The 20434-nt window shown below is 41.8% G+C and overlaps 1 protein-coding gene across 7 annotated transcripts; it reads left to right on the plus strand.

Annotated features, from left to right (window-relative positions):
- Positions 1–1662: 1662 nt before the first annotated feature.
- On the plus strand, positions 1663–20340 carry LOC6035680 (nucleolar protein dao-5). Of its 7 annotated transcripts, none has more exons than XM_038253262.1 (9): positions 1663–1772; positions 8408–9840; positions 10471–11385; positions 11432–11587; positions 11861–12064; positions 12123–12264; positions 12323–12739; positions 12797–13073; positions 15798–16343. In XM_038253262.1, exons 2-9 carry the CDS (start codon positions 8428–8430, stop codon positions 16207–16209), a joined length of 3936 nt encoding a protein of 1311 aa, XP_038109190.1. In that variant the 5' UTR covers positions 1663–1772; positions 8408–8427; the 3' UTR covers positions 16210–16343. The 7 variants fall into 7 exon arrangements, 6 of the variants coding, with proteins under 6 accessions (XP_038109190.1, XP_038109189.1, XP_038109187.1 ...); XR_005277198.1 differs by adding an exon at positions 15599–15688 and having other exon boundaries at positions 1664–1772; positions 11432–12064; positions 15798–15910; XM_038253261.1 differs by lacking the exon at positions 15798–16343 and adding an exon at positions 19822–20340 and having other exon boundaries at positions 1664–1772; positions 11432–12064.
- Positions 20341–20434: the final 94 nt, after the last annotated feature.

The following is a 20434-nucleotide window of genomic DNA, read 5'->3' on the forward strand; positions in this document are numbered from 1 at the left end:
AGAATAAAGCGTCCCACCCTCCTCAGCGAAGCACGAGCGCAGCTGTTCCTGCAGCTGGACAGCGTACGGTTCCAGCGGAAAACTCAGCGTTCCCTCCTGGTTGGGGGCGTTCGTTCGCCAGCGTGGTCGCTGCCGGTAGCGGCAGTACGGCCCAGAAAGAAGTCACCGGGGAAGATCTCTTCACCCTGCCGGAGTTCTTTGCTCTCGCGGGGGAGATGATGACGCGGTTTCGGAGCTGCCGGAACAAGGCAGAACAATTCCTGGCCCTTGGAGAACTGATGATCAAACACATCTACAAAGGATAAATTACCTGTGATCTAGATATAAGCTTTCTCTCCCTCTATCCCCTTTCCGCTGCAATTTCTATAAGTTTTTTTTATAGTTTTTTCTTACTCTTGCTAGTGCCTTAGTTAAAGAAATAATTGCTCCTAAATGGATTATGATGCAACACACAGCTGTAAGGAACTCCAAAACTCTGTTATGCACTTCAAAATAACTCATTGTATCTTGATTATTCACCAATAAAACGGAATTGAATTGAATTGAATTGAATTGAAATTAATTGTTAGCTTTGAAAATTCATTAAATTAATATACCTTTCAAAAATCTCTCTCATTATCTTCCTTGTAGATATCATATTCACATTGTTTAATCTTTTTTGAATTCTTCAAAGTTATTTTTACCTAAAAATCATTTACCTATACAGTCAGAAAAATATTACCTTTAAAAAAACAAAAATAGCCAGTAAAAATGAAATAAACAGCGAAAGCTACATTTTTTTCAATTTGTAAAATTTTGAAGCACAGCCTGGTCTACTAGATGCCATCAACAGAAATTGAAAATTTAGTTTCAATTCATTTTGTTACACTTTTTTACATTTATCTGATCTTTTGAAGTTTTCGAAAAAAATTAACATGAGTATTAAAAAAAATAATAACAGAAAAAAGGTTTAAAGTATTGAAATGGATCTACAAAAATATATAATTGAATGAAAAATTGTAATATAATTGAAAATTTTGATTGCAACAATTATCTGTATTTAAACTGCAACAACAACTGTATGCATGTGTTTGAATTCAATCAACCTTCATTGAATTCAAACACATGCATACAGTTGTTGTTGCAGCCGTTGAAAATTAAAATTCCATGAAATCAACTGATTTTGTAGAGAGAGCTTATAAAATATCAATTTCAAATGTTCAAACTTTTGAAATTTTCGCAAAATTTGGTCCCTTTCAAAAAGTCTTTATACCGTTGTTGACGACAAAGGCAGCAAGAAAAAAAATCAATTCGCATCCCAAAACCAAAACAACACAACACAAAATTAATCTGCCAAAGCGCAAAAATAAAACAAAAATAACAACCGCTCACCGACAAACCCAAAGACGCAAATTTCTGTGTGCACTTCTTCTTTGCACGTTTTCGCGAAAACTCAGAGGAAAAAGTGAGGAAAAACCAAACCCTCCAACACAATCACGCCATTTCCCAAGCCGCGCACGGCCCAACACAAAAATGGTTCTAAGATGCGTGCGGCGTCCATCGTCGGAAAATTTCTCGCGGGAAAAACTCTCTCTCTCATCTCATTCTCGCGTGCTCTTTTCGAACTCTTTGCGTGAGATTTTCTGGTCGCCAAGAAATTTCCACCCAAAATCGCCTCCCGACTTTTGACAGTCTAATTTCAACCGCTGAACCAGTCGCAAGGATCTACCGGGAAACCGTCTAGAACAGTTCGTGAAGAGTGAAGATAATCTCCCCTTTCCCCTAAAAAAAAAGTAGGTAACTCTGCCAAAAAAGGTCAAATTTGTGAATTGATGTGAGGTGGAGGGGGGCACGCCTTCAACGTTTTCGTTCAAAAGTGAGATTAATTGTGCCATTGTATTTAGCGATTTATCAAGACTTAAGAGTCAATTTTGAACTTTTAGAAATTATTCTAACTGGATTTAACGCAATTACGTAACGATTTTTCCACTTCCTTTGCCAAAAAACCACGCGGTCATCCAAATTCAAATCGCGACGTTTGTTAAGTCCGGGAAAATTTATGACTGAAAATAATTTAAACATTCCCCCTCCCAAAAACCAATAAATCGACTAATCCGGCTCACATTGATGCATTTAAGCGCGATAAATTCCAAGTCCAAGTGTCGCGATCGCCTCAAGTGATTAGATCGTGCCTTTCCTCGGCCCTCCCAAAAAAACGGCCCCGAGGTTCCCGAATCGTCCGCAAGAAATTGGGAGGAAAAGTCGGGAAAGGCGGTGAAAAAGATAATAATAGCATTTTTGTGTTGAAACGCGCTGGCTGCCGCCAAAGTTGGACGTTGAGAGGTTTTGGGGTTTTCTTTACCGTTTTTTTTTCTTCACGAGGTTTTTCTCGAGTTACTCATTTTCGCGTTGTTATTGTTGTTCCCGTGTCACCTATAGAGTGTGTGTTTAGTGATGAGTGCGGGTCTCGCTGTCACCGAGAAGCTGTGTGGTGTTTATATTTAGTGACGAAACGGAACGTGCACAGTGAAGAAAGGGTATACTAAAACAGTAACTCTGAGAGAGTTAATTAATTCTTGGAACGATAAAAGTCTTTTTTAAGGAAAAATTATCACTAAAAAAACTGGGACTGAAATAAACTCAGTTAACTTTAAACAACCACAGAACCGTAATCTGAGGCGAGTTTGAACAGTTTTTTTGCCATGTTTAGGTGCAATATTTTGATAATTTTGGATGGTTTCGGTTCGAACAAACACAGCACCACAAAATAAGTAATCAATCTCCAAACTTGAAAGCCTTGAGGAACTCTAAAAACTGTTGTTCCTATTAATATGTCAGTTCCAGAGAACTTCACTGGATTGTTATCTATCACAGAAACATTCTAAAACATTGTTACAGCTCGCGTAATGAATTAGCATGAAGAATGTTCTATTTTACAGTATTTAAAAAAAATGCACTTTATAAATCATATATACATGTGTGTGTTACCAATCCAATACCCGCCAACTGGTAGCGAAATTATGAGAAAATGGGAAAGGGAAAGAGATCCTAGCGGCCCAATTCCAAGGTCGTTGGGCATTGTCTAGCCCCGCCTTATAGAAGCATAGAAGCAAGCACCAGTTGGATCCTCGATCTATCTTATGACTCCCAATCTCTTCAGGCAAATCAATAATGAGAGCGTATGAGAAGTATTTGAGAAGTTAAAAATCATGTTTCATAACCTTCAGATGGCCGACTGGTTAGAGTTCCAGATCATCAATCCAAAAGTCCAAATTTCAAGATCCCTGAACCTTCTGCTTATAAGACAGAAGCCGCAATAATTAAGCCAATAAGGAACCAGTTCACTTTACATAATCTTATCGATTCCATTTAAATTTGATTGTATAGTATGTTTATTTCATGTAATTAGTTCAGTTTGTTTAGCATAACATTCATTTGATTTCACATTTTCGCCAAATATCACAAAATAGTTACATGTTGGATAATATAATGCCTAAACAGTTTAATTCAGGGAAACGGTGAAAAAATGCAAAATTACCTTAACACCAGTCCAATTTTCAAATTACATTTATTTTAATTTTCACTCGTAAAGTCGTAAGAATAAAAACGTGCAGAAGTTTCAAGAAAAACTAAAGATATTGCATGAATTATGGAATTATTAGCGGCGTTTCTGAGAGAACTTGTTTTTTTTTTCTCCCAATTTTCTTTAAAAAGATTATTTTTGTGTATTTGCCAAGATTCAACCAATCTACAAGAAAACATAATTCTAAAGAGTTCTGAATATATGATAAAAAATAATTACGAAATTACAGGAACTAGGCAATCTAATCACTGAAAACATTTAGTGAATCCCCTTGCTCACATTAAAAGTGGTTAAACTTAGGTGTAAACAGGACAAACTGAATGCTGACAGTACAGAGATTGGGTAACTAAAAAAGGTCAGAAATACATTAAACGCGAAAAAAAATACTGAAAGGTTAGAAATGCTTTGCTTTTCAATCAATTATTGTCACTATGAAATTACATTTCATCATGAAATTACACAACTACCTAACCGGCTGAGAAATTAAGAGAAAGTATAGTTTGTATCAGACTTTGATTGTGTTAACTCGAGCAGCTCAAGCCAAACATATTTTGTATAGGGGAGACAATTTAAAAAGAAAAAAATTATGAAAACGGGAAATGTTTTTTTTTTTTTGTATGGCTAAAACACAAACATTTTCCAAAAAACAAAAGAAGCTTTTTTGGATTGTTAGTTCACCCATAGAAATCCTCCAATAGTTTTGACAGCTATCCATACATAAATGGTGTATTAATATTCGAAAATCTTATATTGGGAGAGAATTTTTTGATTGATTTGTTGTCTTAGGCGATGCTGTCTTGTAGGTATTAGTTAGGACTAAAAGGCTTTCTAGTCGATTGACTAACAAACTCACACCTATCAACCTACGTTTATTAACAGTTAGACTTGAGTTTAAAATTTCCAAAATATTTGTTTGTTTACACTTAAAAAAAATGTTAAATTCTATTGAGATTGTCTTTATTTTTTTTTTCTGAAAATTCCTAGCCAGTACCTACAACTTTGCCGAAGACACAAAATCAATCAGAAAATCTGTTCGCAAGATACCCAAAATACAGATTTTCGAATATTTACATACCATTCTAGTGTGGTTACGGTTAGCTGCAAACATTGCACAGTGGGAAATAATGGCCCAAAAAATTACCGCAACATGATTTCGCGCAAATCATCGATTGCTATACACCAAAAGCTTCGTTTTTGCACCGATGATAATCCGATGAAAAATTGCACTGCACGGACCGGTGGCCGGAATACAGGCCACCGGAAGATCCGGATTTTTGGAAAAAGTATCAGATTTATGACATGAGTTATACACTTCTCTTTTAAAAACATGAAGTTTGATATGTCGCAAGGGTGGTTTCAGTAATTTGCCAATTACGATCTTCGGATGTGGCCACCGGAGAACCTGGAAACCGGTCAAGGAGGCAAAAATACATCTTAAAAATACTCTTCAACCAAAATCAACATGTTTGATACGTCGCATGACTAGTTTAAGCTGTTTCATGGGTAATTCTCTACCAACTCACACGAAATCGGGAAAAGTTGCCCCGACCCCGTTTCGATTTGCGTGAAACTTTGTCCTAAGGGGTAACTTTTGTTCCTGATCACGAATCCGAGGTCCGTTTTTTGATATCTCGTGACGGAGGGGCGGTACGACCCCTTCCATTTTTGTACATGCGAAAAAAGAGGTGTTTGTCAATAATTTGCAGCCTGAAACGGTAATGAGATAGAAATTCGGTGTCAAGGGGACTTTCATGTAAAATTAGACGCCCGATTTGGTGGCGTACTCAGAATTCCGAAAAAAACGTTTTTTTCATCGAAAAAAACACTAAAAAAGTTTTAAAAATTCTTCCATATTCCGTTACGCGACTGTAAAAAAACTTTGCAGGGTTATTTTTTAGAGTGTAACAATGTTCTACAAAGTTGTAGAGCAGACAATTACAAAATTTTGATATATAGACATAGGGGGTTTCCTAATAAACATCACTAGTTATCCCGATTTTACATAAAAAAGTTTTGTAATTGTCTGCTCTACAACTTTCTAGAACATTGTTACACTCTAAAAAATAACCCTGAAAAGTTAGAAAAAAACACGAAAATTTAAAATGAAAAATTTTGTTCTAAATGAAAAAATGACCCTTCTGGGTCAATGAAGATTCGAAAAGTACATTAAATTTCCCTTAAAATGACATGTTCCAAAAAATTTTACAGTCGAGTAACGGAAAATGGCAAAATTTTTAAAACTTTTTAAGTGTTTTTTTCGATGAAAAATACGTTTTTTCGGAATTCTGATTACGCCATCAAATCGGGCGTCTAATTTTACATAAAAGTCCCTTTGACACCAAATTTCTATCTCATCACCGTTTCAGGCTGCAAATTATTGAACACCTCTTATTTCGCATGTTTAAAAATAAAAGGGGTCGTACCGCCCCTCCGTCACGAGATATCAAAAAACGGACATCGGATTCGTGATCAGGGACAAAAGTTACCCCTTAGGACAAAGTTTCACGCAAATCGAAGAGGGGTCGGAGCAACTGCTGTGTGAGTTGGTAGAGAATTTCCCCTTATAATACTGTTCATAACGAAGCTTTTGGTGTATATCAATCGATGGTTTGCGTGAAATCATGTTGCGGTAATTTTTGGGCCATTTTTCCCACTGTGCACTGTTTGGAGACTTTAGTGAGCAAACCAATAATTGAATGCCTCTGTGCTCTCTTATGCTAACTAGATAGAAATCCTAGCATGCTTAGTACAAGAGAGCATCGAGAAAATCAACCATACATTTTACAACAAATTTGGGGGAATTCTGTTAAAAAGGTTGTGTCTTAAGATGAAGGGTGTAGGGGACATCTCAGCTAAAAAAAAAAAACTCTTTCCTAGAACAAAAAAAATCTCGTTTCCTTTAGACAGCTCGCCATTTTGGCAGCTGTCTAAAGTTGAGGTACGTTTTTGGTCAAAAATGACCTTTCGAAAAATCATTTTCGATGTTAAAAAAAAAAAGATTTTCGATGTTATTTAAATTGTTTTTCTTATTAAAAAAAACTACAAGAGGTGTATCGTTCTTTGTCACTCCCACTGCCGGTATGTTTGTGTCTGTTTCAATAACATTTTGTCAAAATTTTGTTTTTTATTTATTTTCTTTTTCATTTTTTCTTTGCACCATCAATACAGTATGATTTGTTTTCATATTATAAAAAGAAAAGCGCTCGCAAATATCTCATTTTTGTCCCACTGTTTAAAACCACAAGAACGCAATCCTTCACACAAGCCACAGCAAAACCGCAAAGCAACAAAAACAACAATCATATGAGACCAAGACAGGGTGACGGTGCTTTTGCTGTGTATGTAGTTCGAAATTAATGGATATTTCTAAAAATATTACGAAATTCGTTCGTTCGTTCGAGTGAGGCGAACCGCGCGCTCTCTCCCTCTCTTGAGCGCAAATCTAAGCGCACATTTTATTCATGCAATAAAAAAAAGTAGTTCAGTGAAACAAAATGGCACGCCCGAGACCGTATGATCGACGAGAATAAACTGTTTACTTTTTCTTATGTTGGTTGTGGGAATGTTTACAGGTGAACATTTTTCTAGTACTAGTGATCTTAAAATATGCATAGTTAGGTCTGTTTTTTATCATTTTCTTTATAAAATTGTAAATAATGTTGACAAAACAGGAGACAAACATCATAAAATCCCAGAAAACCTTCTCACAGTCAGTCTCTCGAACCAAACGTGATCACCTTAATCTACCATGCTGAGAAATGACCCTGCCCTTCCTGAAGTCCACGCCACGGCCAGACCACATCCGCTGACCTCCCGCCTCGTGAATGATCAAGTGGCAGTCTGGGCGTTTAGTTTTGGATTTCCACACACACCACATTTCGCGGTGAAGTTCAAGAATATCCATCGAGCGTTTCCTCCATATGTTTACAGCGATGGGGGCGCACGATACCTTTTCAATAAAAAAAAACTGACGATCTTGACGATGTTCATCAGCTGGCGAACGCCGACGAGCCGAGGCAATGCCCTCAAGCTATTTTGGGAAATTCGAGTTTCGAGTCGTCGACAAAATAACGATTTTTCTTTCTGTTTATTTTCCGCGCACTTTTTAACGCTTCTTCAAAATTTTCTCTAGAGTTTGTATGGCAGAAAGGAAGGTATATTTTTGAACAGCGATTTAGAGTGCGTTTTTTTTTCGTGTGTGTCTGATTTCGCGACAGACGCCATCGATCTCGTGAGCTGCCCTTGCGAGTTCAACGCAAGGCCAAAACGGTCCAAATCTGTGTGAAATGTCGTGACAGTTTTGGTTTTCTGATTTTTCCGTCTAAATCTAAACGTTGCCAAAACAACATTCCGAGTCACGCTCAAGCTAGTCAGAACTAGCAAGCGAAAATCTTAATGAATTGTCATTGAATGAATCACTGTTGAGTTATGATGAATAAACTAATCTTTTTTTCATTTTTTTTTTCATGGAATACTTGATAAGAGTTGAACCTTTTTATCAATTATAACCAAGCACATTCAAGTTGAATGACAGATGGAACTACATGCCTTTCCCCTTAAAAAAATTACGCAACCCAAAAAAGGCTTGTGACGCGGTGACGCACAATATTTTGTAAACCCAAGTTATTTAATAAGGCAATGGCATTTCACATTTACTCTCACTCAAGACGAAACAAAAATTCATACCTCGCAAGATGTATTTATAACTTGTTTACAGCGGCAGATGTTTCATTTTTGCACACAAGAGACAGAAGCGTCTTTTTGAGCGCAAAAGCCAGATGCCATACGACTAATCGGTGCTTTTCAAATCATTATCTCACAGCGCTTTCTCTGTTTCATTTACAGTTGAATAAACCAAAACCAACATGGCGAAGAAAGGGAAAGCCAAGGCTGGACCAGTGAAGGCGGAAGGCGCCGTCGAGCCAGCAACCACCGATGTTGTCGAAGAAGCGAAGCCCGCCGAAGAACCCGCCGTCAAGGTCGCCGAACTGAAGACAGCAGCCGCGGGAGCACCAAAGAAGGAAGCAGCAGCCCCGAAACCAGCCAAACCCGTCGAGAAGAAACCGGAGGAGCAGAAGAAGGAAGCACCCAAGCCTGCCCAAGCTGACCAGAAGAAACCCAGCTCACCGAAGCTGGCCCAAAAAGCACCCGCAGCCAAGCCTGTCCAGAACGGTAACGCAACAACAACCGCTGGAGAAACTACGGACGCTGCCGGAACCGCAAGCGAAGCCGAAGGAGCCGCTACAGCCCTCAAGAAGCGTCGCAACCGTCGTCACCGCAAGAAGAAGTCCGATGGACAGGAAGGACAGGACCAAACTCAGCCACAAGCTCCAACCAACGAGCAGAAGCCAAAGAAGGAGCACAAGAAGAAGCGCGCCAAGCGTCTGCGTGCTCTAGCCCTTGCGGAATCCTCCGCCACGGCACAAATTGCCGCCGCGGAAGGTGCCATCGCCAGTGCCCCCGATGCCAAGAAGCAACCCGAGAGCGTTGAAACGCTTCAGAAAAAGATCGAAATCGCCGAAAAGGTGCTCCACCAGGTTCAGCAGCAAACCCAGGAAAAACCCGAAGCACCAAAGCCGGAATCACCGAAGCAACAGCAAAAGAACAAGCAACAGTCGAAGCTCGAGCAAGCCAAGGCCGAAGTGAAGAAGGCCGCCGAGGAGAAGGAACGCATCCTGGCCGAAGCCAAATCGCTCATCTCGGACAAGGTCAAGAAGCAGCAGGAGGTGCAGAAGCTGCAAGAGGAAAAGACCAAGCAGGAAGAGCAGGCCAAGAAACTGCGCGAAGAAAAGGACCGCAAGCTGGAGGAAGCGGCAAAGCTCGTCCAGCAACACACCCGCATCGAGAAGGTCGAGCAGGTGCTCGAGAAGGTGGAGCAGAAAAAGGCCGAGCAACAACCGCAACCGCAACAACAGCAAAAGCAACGCAAGGACTCCGAATCGAACAAACAGAAGAAGCAACAACGCGACAGGAAGGAGTCCGAGTCTTCCAAGCAACAGCCAAAAAGCGATGATGGTAAAAAAGTAGCAGAGGAAAAGGTGGCTGCTGAAAAGGCCGCTGCAGAGAAGGCTGCTGCTGATAAGGCTGCAAAGGATAAGGCAGCAGCTGAAAAGGCCGCTGCCGAAAAGGCAGCAAAGGAAAAGGCTGCAGCTGAAAAGGCCGCTGCCGAAAAGGCTGCAGCTGAAAAGGCCGCTGCCGAAAAGGCTGCAGCTGAAAAGGCCGCTGCCGAAAAGGCAGCAAAGGAAAAGGCTGCAGCTGAAAAGGCCGCAAAGGAAAAGGCTGCTGCTGAGAAGGCTGCCGCTGAAAAGGCCGCAAAGGAAAAGGCTGCTGCTGAGAAGGCTGCCGCTGAAAAGGCCGCAAAGGAAAAGGCCGCTGCTGAGAAGGCTGCTGCCGAAAAGGCCGCTAAAGAAAAGGCGGCAGCTGAAAAGGCCGCTGCTGAGAAGGCTGCTAAGGAGAAGGCCGCTGCTGAAAAGGCTGCTGCCGAAAAGGCCGCTGCCGAAAAGGCTGCTGCCGAAAAGGCCGCTGCTGAGAAGGCTGCTGCCGAAAAGGCCGCTAAGGAAAAGGCTGCAGCAGAAAAGGCTGCTGTCGAAAAGGCTGCAGCTGAAAAGGCCGCTGCTGAAAAGGCAGCAAAGGAAAAGGCCGCGGCTGAAAAGGCTGCTGCTGAAAAGGCCGCAAAGGAAAAAGCTGCTGCTGAGAAGGCCGCTGCTGAAAAAGCTGCAAAGGAAAAGGCAGCAGCTGAAAAGGCTGCTGCTGAGAAGGCCGCTGCTGAAAAAGCTGCAAAGGAAAAGGCAGCAGCTGAAAAGGCGGCAGCTGAAAAGGCCGCTGCTGAAAAGGCCGCTGCTGAAAAGGCTGCTGCTGAAAAGGCTGCGGCTGAGAAGGCTGCTGCCGAAAAGGCTACTGCTGAAAAGGCTGCTGCTGAAAAGGCTGCTGCCGAAAAGGCTGCTGCTGAAAAGGCTGCTGCCGAAAAGGCCGCTGCAGACAAGAAACAATCCGAAAAGAAACCGAACGACAACAAAAAACAAGAACAGAAGGGTAACGGTAACAACAACAAGAAGAACAAGCGAACCCCGAAGAGCAGTGTATCAGAAGACGAAAAGGCTACCGGTCCAAAAAACGTGGAAAGCAGCGATTTTGTCTCATCTGCTAAACCCGAGCCAGTTGTAGCAAAATCGCAGGAAACCGTAACAGCAACCAAGCCCGCCTCCCCCGAGAAGACTGCACCAGCGAAACCGAATGACCTGAAGAAGGCCCCATCGCCACCAAAGACCAACGGAGGACCTGCGCAAAAGCCAGCCCCAGCGAAGCCCTCCAAATCGCCAGAAAAGACATTGCCTCCTAAAACTACACCCGCTAGTCCAGCGCCAGCGGCTCCCCTGAAGAAGGCCCCCTCTCCACCGAAGCAGGTCGCTTCCCGAGCATCTCCAAAGCCCAGTACACCTCCGACCACTCCCAAACCCAACAAGAAGCCAGAACTTCCACCGAAACCCGAGTTCCTCAAGCGAAAGTCCCCTTCGGTAGAGAAGGAGAAGCTGCCAACGACGGCACAGGTACCGGCCAGTACAACCCCCGCCGCTCCCAGTCCTGTTCCTGCACCTGCTCCCGCCGCCAGTCCTGTCCCTGTCCCCGAAGAACCTTCTGCGTCCAATCGCCTGTCGGAGGAACTGAACGGATCAGCGAAGAAACCTGCCGCAAGCAACACGAAAGCGAAACCCCAGGCCAAGAAGCCCGAGGTCCCGCCCAAGCCCGACATTCACAACAAGAACGCAGCCAAGATGAAGACCCCGATCAAACAGCCGGCCGCCGCTGGAACGAAAGCTCCGTCGGTAACTAATGAAACGATACAGAGTTTAAAATGAGTTCTCAATTCAGTCTGATTCCAGGTCCCCAGCCACGGATCAAAGTAGAGCGGAAGCATTTAAGAAAAATATGGATATTATATCCACCCTCGCCGATATCCTTTTGTCCCATCCCAAGCGAAAGAAGGTCCCCACAGAGAATCCCACTCCATCCACCTCATCCCAGACGGTAGAAACCAAAACCTCAAGCGAAGCCTCCTCATTGTCACCAAAAAGTGCGCAAGAACCAAAACCGAAATCGAGCCTCAATCTGGAACGTATCCTATCGATTCTGCAAACTACTCAAAAAGGAGGCCAAGAACCTCCACCGCGTAGTTCTGGTTCTCCCGACGAACCGCAACCATCCACATCGTCATCCGCATCGTCGACTCCAGCCGCAGCTGATCCGCTTTCATCCCTGCTAACCAAAGACGCGATCCGTATTCTGATGCCTACCTTGCAGGAGGTGAACACAAAGTTCAACGTGGAGAAGCAGCTGGCAGCGCTGAACGCTACCGCAGCCGCTGCCAAGCTGATGCCCAAGACGCTTCCACCGTGCAGCGATACCACCGAAGAGGACGAGCTCGAGGAGGAGTTTCAAGAGGAGGAGGAGCAGATCGAGTACAAGTTTGCTCCTCGTCCGGTATTTCTAGCCACCAACTGTCAGGTAAGCCGCGGTGACGAGCTTCCAGCTGTTCAAGCACTGCAGAATCCATCTCTTGCAGGTATGCAAAAACCCACTGCGGAACATCGTGCAGTGCGAAACCTGCCGTATGGTATCGTACTGCAACGAAGATCATCGACGATCGGACCTTGGGCCACACAAAGACCTTTGCGCTGTCATCGTAGAACTTGCCACTCGAAGAGGTATGCAACCGCACACACCCGTAGCTTCGTTCGTTCTCCAGCATTCCTTCCGTTCCAGGTGGTCACATCTACAACATGGCCCACAAGCTGACCGACGACGAGTACCGCAACCTTCGCGTGCACACCCTCAACCAGTCCGAGCAGATGCTACGCCGTCCACTGCAAGCGTTCGAGCGGGAGATTCTCCTGTTCCCGCGCACCTGCAGCTCACCGAGCTGCCGCGAGTGGCGCCAGAACCTGCTGTCCGAGTGCAAGGACTGCCGCCAGGTGTCCTTCTGCACCGACCACCCAGACCATCTGCCGGCCGCGCACAAGCAGTGGTGCAAGTCGTACTTCCTCTTCCAGAAGCTGATCCTGCGCCAGAAGATTCTCGGCCGCATCGAGCCCGTCCTGCCGGTTCGCATCGCGAGCAAATCGTTCACCGTCCCGCCGAACATCGACGAAGTCATGAAGCTGCTGTACAAGAACTCGACCGGTAACCGACCACCACCAATCAGCTTAGTTCAAACTCTAACCTTCCTTCTCTCCAAAGTGCTCCGCGACGAGTGCGTCTACGCCACGTTGACCCAGATCGCGACCGCACCGTTGACCGCACTGCACGGCTACCTGCAGACCGGCCTCAAGCCGAGCTCGGAAACCTTCACCATCCATCTGGTCGGTGCGGAGCTACAGTTCGAGGGTGACACTCTGGACAAGTGGGAAGCCTTCTTCCTTCACATTGTGCCGGAGATTACCGAGCTGCGGATCGTCTTCGTCGGGCCCGAACTGAACGTCGAGAACCTGCCGATCGACATCATCAGCCGGATCAGGTGAGTTGGCGGCGCATGTCTTGAGCTTTTGAGCTGCTTTACCGACAGCTTTTTCGTTACTCGGAACAATCCAGCAATCGTGTGCGAATACCTCCCGTCCACGCTAGTGAACGAAATCGTTAATTTTTGAAGTTTTCTCAGCGAGCTCTAGGCTATTCCAGCAACCATTCCCTTGGCTTGAACACAGAATTGGCAAACCATCAATGCAAACACAGTTGGTAAATATTTTGAAACAGGTCCTTTCTTAGACAGGGTTGCTAGATGAATCACATCACGAAGATACTAAACCAGTCAAACAACCAGGGTTTAGCTTACTAGGGGAAATATACCCTTTTTAATCAAACACCTATCTTCGTCATATGGAGAGTTTGATGCTAGATTTAAGCTCCAAAAATACTATTTAGGCTATAAACTTACCAGCAACAGCACCGCCTCGAGTAAGCACGCAAAATTTATGCCATTTTCTGGCCGCAAAGATCAAATTTAATGCACTTTTGATCATAATTTCTATTTTGCGAGACCATTTCTCATCACACATCCACACGTAAGATCAGAGGTTAACTGCTTAACGAAAGTCGTCATCAATATCTTTTCACTTGCGCTAATGATTTCAAAGCGCTTAAGATATAAAATTGCTTCCAACTACCGGCAACATGTTCTTTGGACCATTACTTAGTCACTCACTTGAAAAATAATCCTGAAAAATGTAAATAATTAGTAAGCACCATCAACAAAACAAACGCGCTAAGTCTTTTGACGTTTCAATTTTGAATATCCGTTCCAATCGAAGGCTGAAGAAAACCGAGCGAAGAGCGAAGGCAAATAAAGAACCAAGGGTGGCCACCAACACCACCAACATGCTGGTGCAGCGCTTGTTAGAGTGAGCAAGTGCTGCCAGGAAACTTTCGATATGAATGCTACTTTTCGTGAGTGTTCGCTTTAAATTTCATCAATTTTGGCAGCACTAAGCAGACCCAAAAGAGCACTGGAAGAAAGAAAGAACTAAGCTGAAAATAGAAAAATGGGCGTGGCCCAATGCACTCGATTGATTAGAATGCATTTTTGAAATATTTTTTTTAAATGCTTGTAAAAGGAATAGCATAACTTTTAATAAAAGTGAAAATAAACAGAAACGTTCACAAAAAGTTGCTCTACTCGTTGGCGTACTTGATTTTAGTGAATTTCAAGGATCAATCCAGATTATCCAGCATCATTCAAACACGACCGCTTATTAGGCGCAAAATTAAGTGGAAATGGATTTTCCTAAAAATGGTGTGAAGTTTTGGAGGTTTGGTGTCTTCAGAAGAGTTGTTGCAAATGAAAAGGGGCAACTTTTGGTTTGGTTAAAAAGTAGGGTGGTTCACGATAAGGGTGATTTTGAAAATATAACTTTCCAGGAATATTTTGGGATTTTTTTTGTCTTCACGAGATAAATTTTTTTTGTCGAAGACACCAAAATTTTATCTCGTAATCTACGCCTTCTACGGCCAAATTTATAAAAAAAAACATTTGAGCAAACCTTCAAAAATATGTGACAATTCAGAATTAAATTTTAGAGAAAAGTGATGTTTGGGACAATTTTCGAATTTTGTTAGGGTGGTCCTATATGGTATTCCCTTGGAAATAAGACTTTTCTATATGAAGATACCTCCAGTTTAAAGAAAAACACCCCTGAAATTTTGATAGCAATTGTAGCGCTGGATCTCCTCTTTCAAATGCAACCTAGGGCTTAAAGTTTGGCCTGCGCCTTTTAGAGATATTAAGTTTTAATTTTGCATCGTTTTTATCTTAAAATGGCTGTAACTTTTGACCCTTAAGTTCAAATTTACTTGTCAAATAATAAAAATGTTTGTTTTTTAGAGCCGCAGAGTTGAAAGCAGATTTTAGCATTTTAATATTTTCCGTTCTAATATTTTTTAAATCTTCGTTAATTTGGAAGTCATCTTGAGTTTTAGATATTAGTTTTCAATCGATCATGTTTTATTTTACTTATTTTTTCATTTCATTCTGTTACAATTTATTTTCTCAAGTTCCCCAATATTTTGTATGGTACAAATTGTATATTTAAATGACACATAATAACACAATATACATTACATAACCTCAATCATAATCGAAATTTTGCTCTTCGAATACAACCTTGTACACCCCAGCAGTATCTTCCCTGTTATAAGATGAATGTACGTTCTATGGTTTTACTCAAGTTATGTTTTGAACTACCCCTTTCTCATATTCCCCAAGGAGCTTCGCTGTTTGATTTTTGATCTCGATTCAGTCTAGTCGAAACCAACTGAATTCATCCCAGCCGAATCTCCCAAATGCATGGTATCCTTCACTCTGAGAAGTCACCTTCTTGAAACCCCTTTGTTTAGCTTTCTTCAATGTTCGAACATGCACCATAGAGTAGAGGAAAATCTTCAACGCACCGGATGAAGTCTTGAGATGCACCGCTGAGCACGAACGAGAGAACCTTCCAAAACCTACGTCAATGAAAACAAGCAAATTCCTCTGTTGAACATTTCCAGCATCTTAAGGTAACACGAATGCGCTCGGTCCAACCAGCTTCTTCCTCCTGCATCGGATGTCCCACACCCGTAAGATCGTTGTTGACCAAGGTAACTACAAACCCCCTTCTCCGGAAGCATGTGCTTTGTCCCTTTCCGTCCTCCAATCCGCACAGTTTGCCCCTACCGTGTCTAATCTTTTGTTTCTTGGCGGTCCCAGAATGTGCCGCCGGTGCCGTCTCCAATGTCGCGTCGTCAAGTTTGACTTCCAGTGTCGTCGGTTCTACCACGACTACTGGCAAGATACACCGTCGCCTTCGCCGTCACCGGACCTGATTTGCTTCTTCAACCCGGGTCTGCACCGGTCGACCGGATTCGGCAGCTTGGACACGTGGCCCAAGACGATTGCGGCGGCCACCGGCGCGGGATGTCCGCTGGTCGTGACGGCCTACACCGAGTACGAGTGTCCGCTGGATTTGGCCAGGCTGCGCAAGGAGTCGAAGCGGACGCTGGAGCTGGTCCAGCCACCCGAACCGAACCCGTTCGCGTCCCAGCGACCCGAGCGGAACTTTATCTCCGAACAGATTGCGCCGATGATCTTCAAGAACTTTTACTACTTTGTAGTCAAGTAGAGGGCTCTTGATGATGGTTTCTACCTCTGTGTCTATTGTTAGCGTAGTTCCACCCAAAATGTAATTTCTGTATTTTACTAAATGTTAAAATTTGTTCTAATAAAACTTTCTGCGAATTAATCACGAATTCAGGATCACGATTAAATATAACATAAAATTTACTTAAGGGGTTACATACATGTAGAAAATCACAAAATTTTATATTACAGATTATTTGATAAATCCACTCAAAACATTATTTTTAATCACTGCTGAAAGTTTCATGAAGATATTTAATGATTAAAGTAAGAGACGATTTAAGTTCAAAATTTTGCCATGCGCAAAGCGGGCTGTCAAACTTTGTTGGCGTTTTTCTCTAAACCCCGAGTTGATTTACGGGTGCCACGATATCTCGAGATGGGATGGATCAAATTGGCTGAAATTTTAGATGAAGACTCTCAAGATGTATCCCGTGTGCATGACGAAGCCCAATTTTTAAAATTAGCTTTTTAAAAAAATACAAAAATCAAAAACAAACGGTTTGTTAATATGAAAAACACAAAAATATTTTTATCTTTTTTTTTATAATAAACTTTTTGAAAATCGGGCTTCGTCATGCACACGGAATCGGTTTAACGAGTATTCACCAAAATTTTGAGCCGATTTGGTCAAGACTGTGTTGAGATATCATGGCACCAGTTTTTTGAAACTGCTAACTTAAAATTGCTATATCTCGGCAATGATGCAACCAAATATCTTCAAATTTGTTTTGAAAGTAGATGAAAATGTATATTTTAATGACGTGAAAAAAGAATTTAAAAAAAGTTGAGGTGTGTGCTCATACTAACCTCTGACTTTTTTGCCAATATACATGTATGTAACCCCTTAACAAAAAGTATGCCTTATCCTTCTTCCACTTAAGACTTTTACTTCAAAATGAAACGTAGTAGGCAGATTTCAGAAATTTTATGTACACTGAAACACCGACAGTTTAACAACGGATTGTTGTCAAACCATTGAGGGGTTCTTTTTAAGTTTGACAACCTTTTGATAACATGTTTGAAAACACCGGAATTTTATAATTGAGCAATTCTCTACAAATCGGCCGAATTCGCCCATTTTTTTTAAGGCCTAAACTTTGTTGGGGCCTTCCCTATGACAAAAGAAGCCATTTTGTGTAATTGTTTCACCCATACAAGTCTCCATACAATTTTGGCAGCTGTCCATATTAAAATTTTCCTACGTAAACATTCGAAAATATGTAACTATTGAAAGAATTTTCAGATCACGTTTCTAACGAACACGTTTTTCGTTTGGTGTCTTGGGCAAAGTTGTAGGTATTGATGAGAACTTATAAATTAACTTTTTTTCAGAAAAACTATTTCCTAAAATTGGTCTTGGTCTTAGGCAAAGTTGTAGGTATTGATGAGAACTTATAAAATAACTTTTTTTCACAAAAACTATTCCCCAAAATTGGTATTTTTTTATTTTTGATATTTTTTTTACAGTGTTGCAAATGAGCGATCGAAAAGCTATCAATTGAGAGTATAGCGGCCGTCACTATAGCTTGTGAGATCTCTTCTTGTGTCTCGTGATTCCCAGCGATGTCATTTTATCTCTCTCTATCACTCCTCCCCTTTTCCTCGACTATGCGCTCTCACCGCTGAGTCTCTCAATCTCTCCGAAAACTGCTATGAGAGAACGCGAGATGGCGATTAGGAGCCGAGCACGCATGACGTCCCGTTAAACTGCGTTTGCGAAATTAGTTTTGTGGCGGCTTTTGCGGTTAAACGCTGTTGTGGTAGGACGATCGTGGAAGCGAGAATGAGAGAGAAAAGGAAAATGTTAATAGAGAGTGTGTAAACACGAAAACGTGTTCGGCTATGTTCGGCGCTGAGAGTTTCAATTAGGAGAGAAGAGCAGTTGTATTTGAGGCATGAATATTCAGACGGGATAATTGTAGTTGCTGAGAGCTGATATTTTGATATTTTACCAACCCTGTTTTTTATATGTTTTAGGGGACTAAAACCCGCAACTTTTGAGGCAGTATGGTCAAAAATGTTGCCGTCGAGTTATGAATTTTTGAAAAAAAAAATAGTGATTTTTTAGAATTGGACCATCCATAAACCACGTAGACACCTCAGGGGAGAAGGGTTTTTTTTTACTTAATTTTTTATGTAAATTTGAATTTGCAATCGAAAAGTTCATCACAGATCTTTTGATAAAATGGCTCGTTTTCAAGATATAGACACCGGATCGGATTTTTCCGCATACCATTTTTTTCTGAAAAGCCCTCATCAACACCTACCACTTTGCCGAAGACACCAAATTGATCAGAAAATTCCTTTAAAAGTTATAAGTTTTCGAATATTTACGTACCATTTTTGTACGGACAGCAGTCAAAATTTTATGGAGACTTGTATGGTTGAATCAACCGTTATTGACACAAAATGGATGGTTTGGCCATAGGGAAGGCCACCACAAAGTATGAGCCAAATCAAAAATTACAAATGAAATCCATTTCATTTTTTGGTAGATATATTTCACAATAGGGTTGTCAGTTTTTCAAAATCAAATCGTTTTTTTATATTTTCAAATCAGAGAAAAAAAATTGGTTCGGTTGAAGCCTACTTTTCTTAGGTCAAAAAGGCCATTTTGCATAATTTGACAAAAATGCAGAAATAAAAAAAACCAAAAATGCTATTAAAATATTGAAAGAAAAATCAATCAAAAACTTTATACATTTTCCGATATAGGAGAAAGGCATGTTTTTTGTGGATAAAACATTACTTTCTAGGGACCATCCATAAACGATGTGGACACTTTCAAAAATAGCCTATAATTTTCGTAAGGTCGTAAGAATCATTTTCTCATTAATAACTAAAATTTTTTTTTTGCAATTCCGTCGTGAAACTACTTACTTTTCCTGTCATTCTTGAACGACGAAATAGCCTACTTTTCTGTACCAAAAATAACAGAATCGAATAGCAAAACTTTTCAAAATAAATGCGTAAAAGCTCTACTTTTCAGCACTCAAATGGGTGCTGAAAAGTTGCAATTTTTAGAACTTGTTTCGAAAAGTAACACTTTTCAACATTTTTTTGATTTAAACGATTTATTGACAAAATACATGAAAATTTGACATAAAATTTCACACAGTGTGTGTTTTTTGAAATTGCAAAAAATGTTGTATGGAACTCGTTGCAAAACTTGATTTTTTCAGCACTCTTCGTATTTATCCAACTCGGTGAACCTCGTTGGATAAATGTACGACTCGTACTGAAAAAATCCTCTTTTTGCAACTTGTTGCATAAACTACTATTTTAAATTCAGGCTTGAAAGGGTTAATTGATCCATTTAACACAAAAAGGGCGTTAGAAACAAAATAATTGATTTTTTATTAGGAAAATATGCTTGCTGAAAAGTTCATAATGTTTCATAGCTTGAAAATGTAAAAAGATTCGAACCGACGCAATTTGGATTGAGAGTCCAAATGCCAACTAGTGACTCTAGTTACGAAATGCCACCAAAAAACACAACGATTGCTGGATCATTCCTAAAAAGCACGATTTCGCATCATTCCTACTCCCCAATTGACCTCTAACCTACCCCCTCCAAATCTCCCATCTACAGAATGTGCCGCACCTGTCGGCTCAGGTGCCGCGTCGTAAAGTTCGACTTCCAGTGCCGACGCTTCTACCACGAGTACTGCCGGGACGCCAGCTGCTACTCGCGGCCCGATCTGATTTGCTTCTTCAACCCGATTATGCACTCCCCGTACGGATACGCCGGCCACGACACCTGGCCCGACACGCTGCTGGCGGCCGCCACCGCCAACTGCCCGATCGTGGTGACGTCCTACACCGAGCTGGACTGCCCGCTGGATCTGATCCGGCTGCAGAAGGAGGCACGCCGGCCGCTCCGGATCGTTCAGCAGCCGCGGCTCAATCCGTACGGTTCCTGCCGGCCCGATCGGAACTTTATCTCCGACGAGGTGACGCCACTGATCTTCAAGAACTATCACTACTTTGTGGTGCAGTAGAATTGGATGAGCTACCTTCTGGCAATAATACGACCCCCGACTTTACTACTAACCGAAACTCCTTCAATATTTCCATATTTTTCGCTACACTTTCCGACTTGAATATCACATTTGAAACACCAAAAAAAACACACAACTCGCCGATTGCAGTTATTGTCGAGTAACAAATACAATTACCTATTGATAAAAAAAAAAATATTTGAA

The sequence above is a fragment of the Culex quinquefasciatus genome, chromosome 2 (assembly GCF_015732765.1).
Source record: "Culex quinquefasciatus strain JHB chromosome 2, VPISU_Cqui_1.0_pri_paternal, whole genome shotgun sequence".
NCBI classification, from domain to species: Eukaryota; Metazoa; Arthropoda; class Insecta; order Diptera; family Culicidae; genus Culex; species Culex quinquefasciatus.

What these genes read in the sequence shown, in the direction of transcription:
- LOC6035680 (XM_038253259.1), top strand. Translation starts at nt 8,428, where the DNA reads ATGGCGAAGAAAGGGAAAGCCAAGGCTGGACCAGTGAAGGCGGAAGGC. An exon ending in AAAAGGCCGCAAAGGAAAAG is followed by an intron (nt 9,841 to 10,470) that starts GCTGCTGCTGAG and finishes ACTGCTGAAAAG; the next exon opens with GCTGCTGCTGAAAAGGCTGC. An exon ending in CTGGAACGAAAGCTCCGTCG is followed by an intron (nt 11,386 to 11,431) that starts GTAACTAATGAA and finishes TTCTCAATTCAG; the next exon opens with TCTGATTCCAGGTCCCCAGC.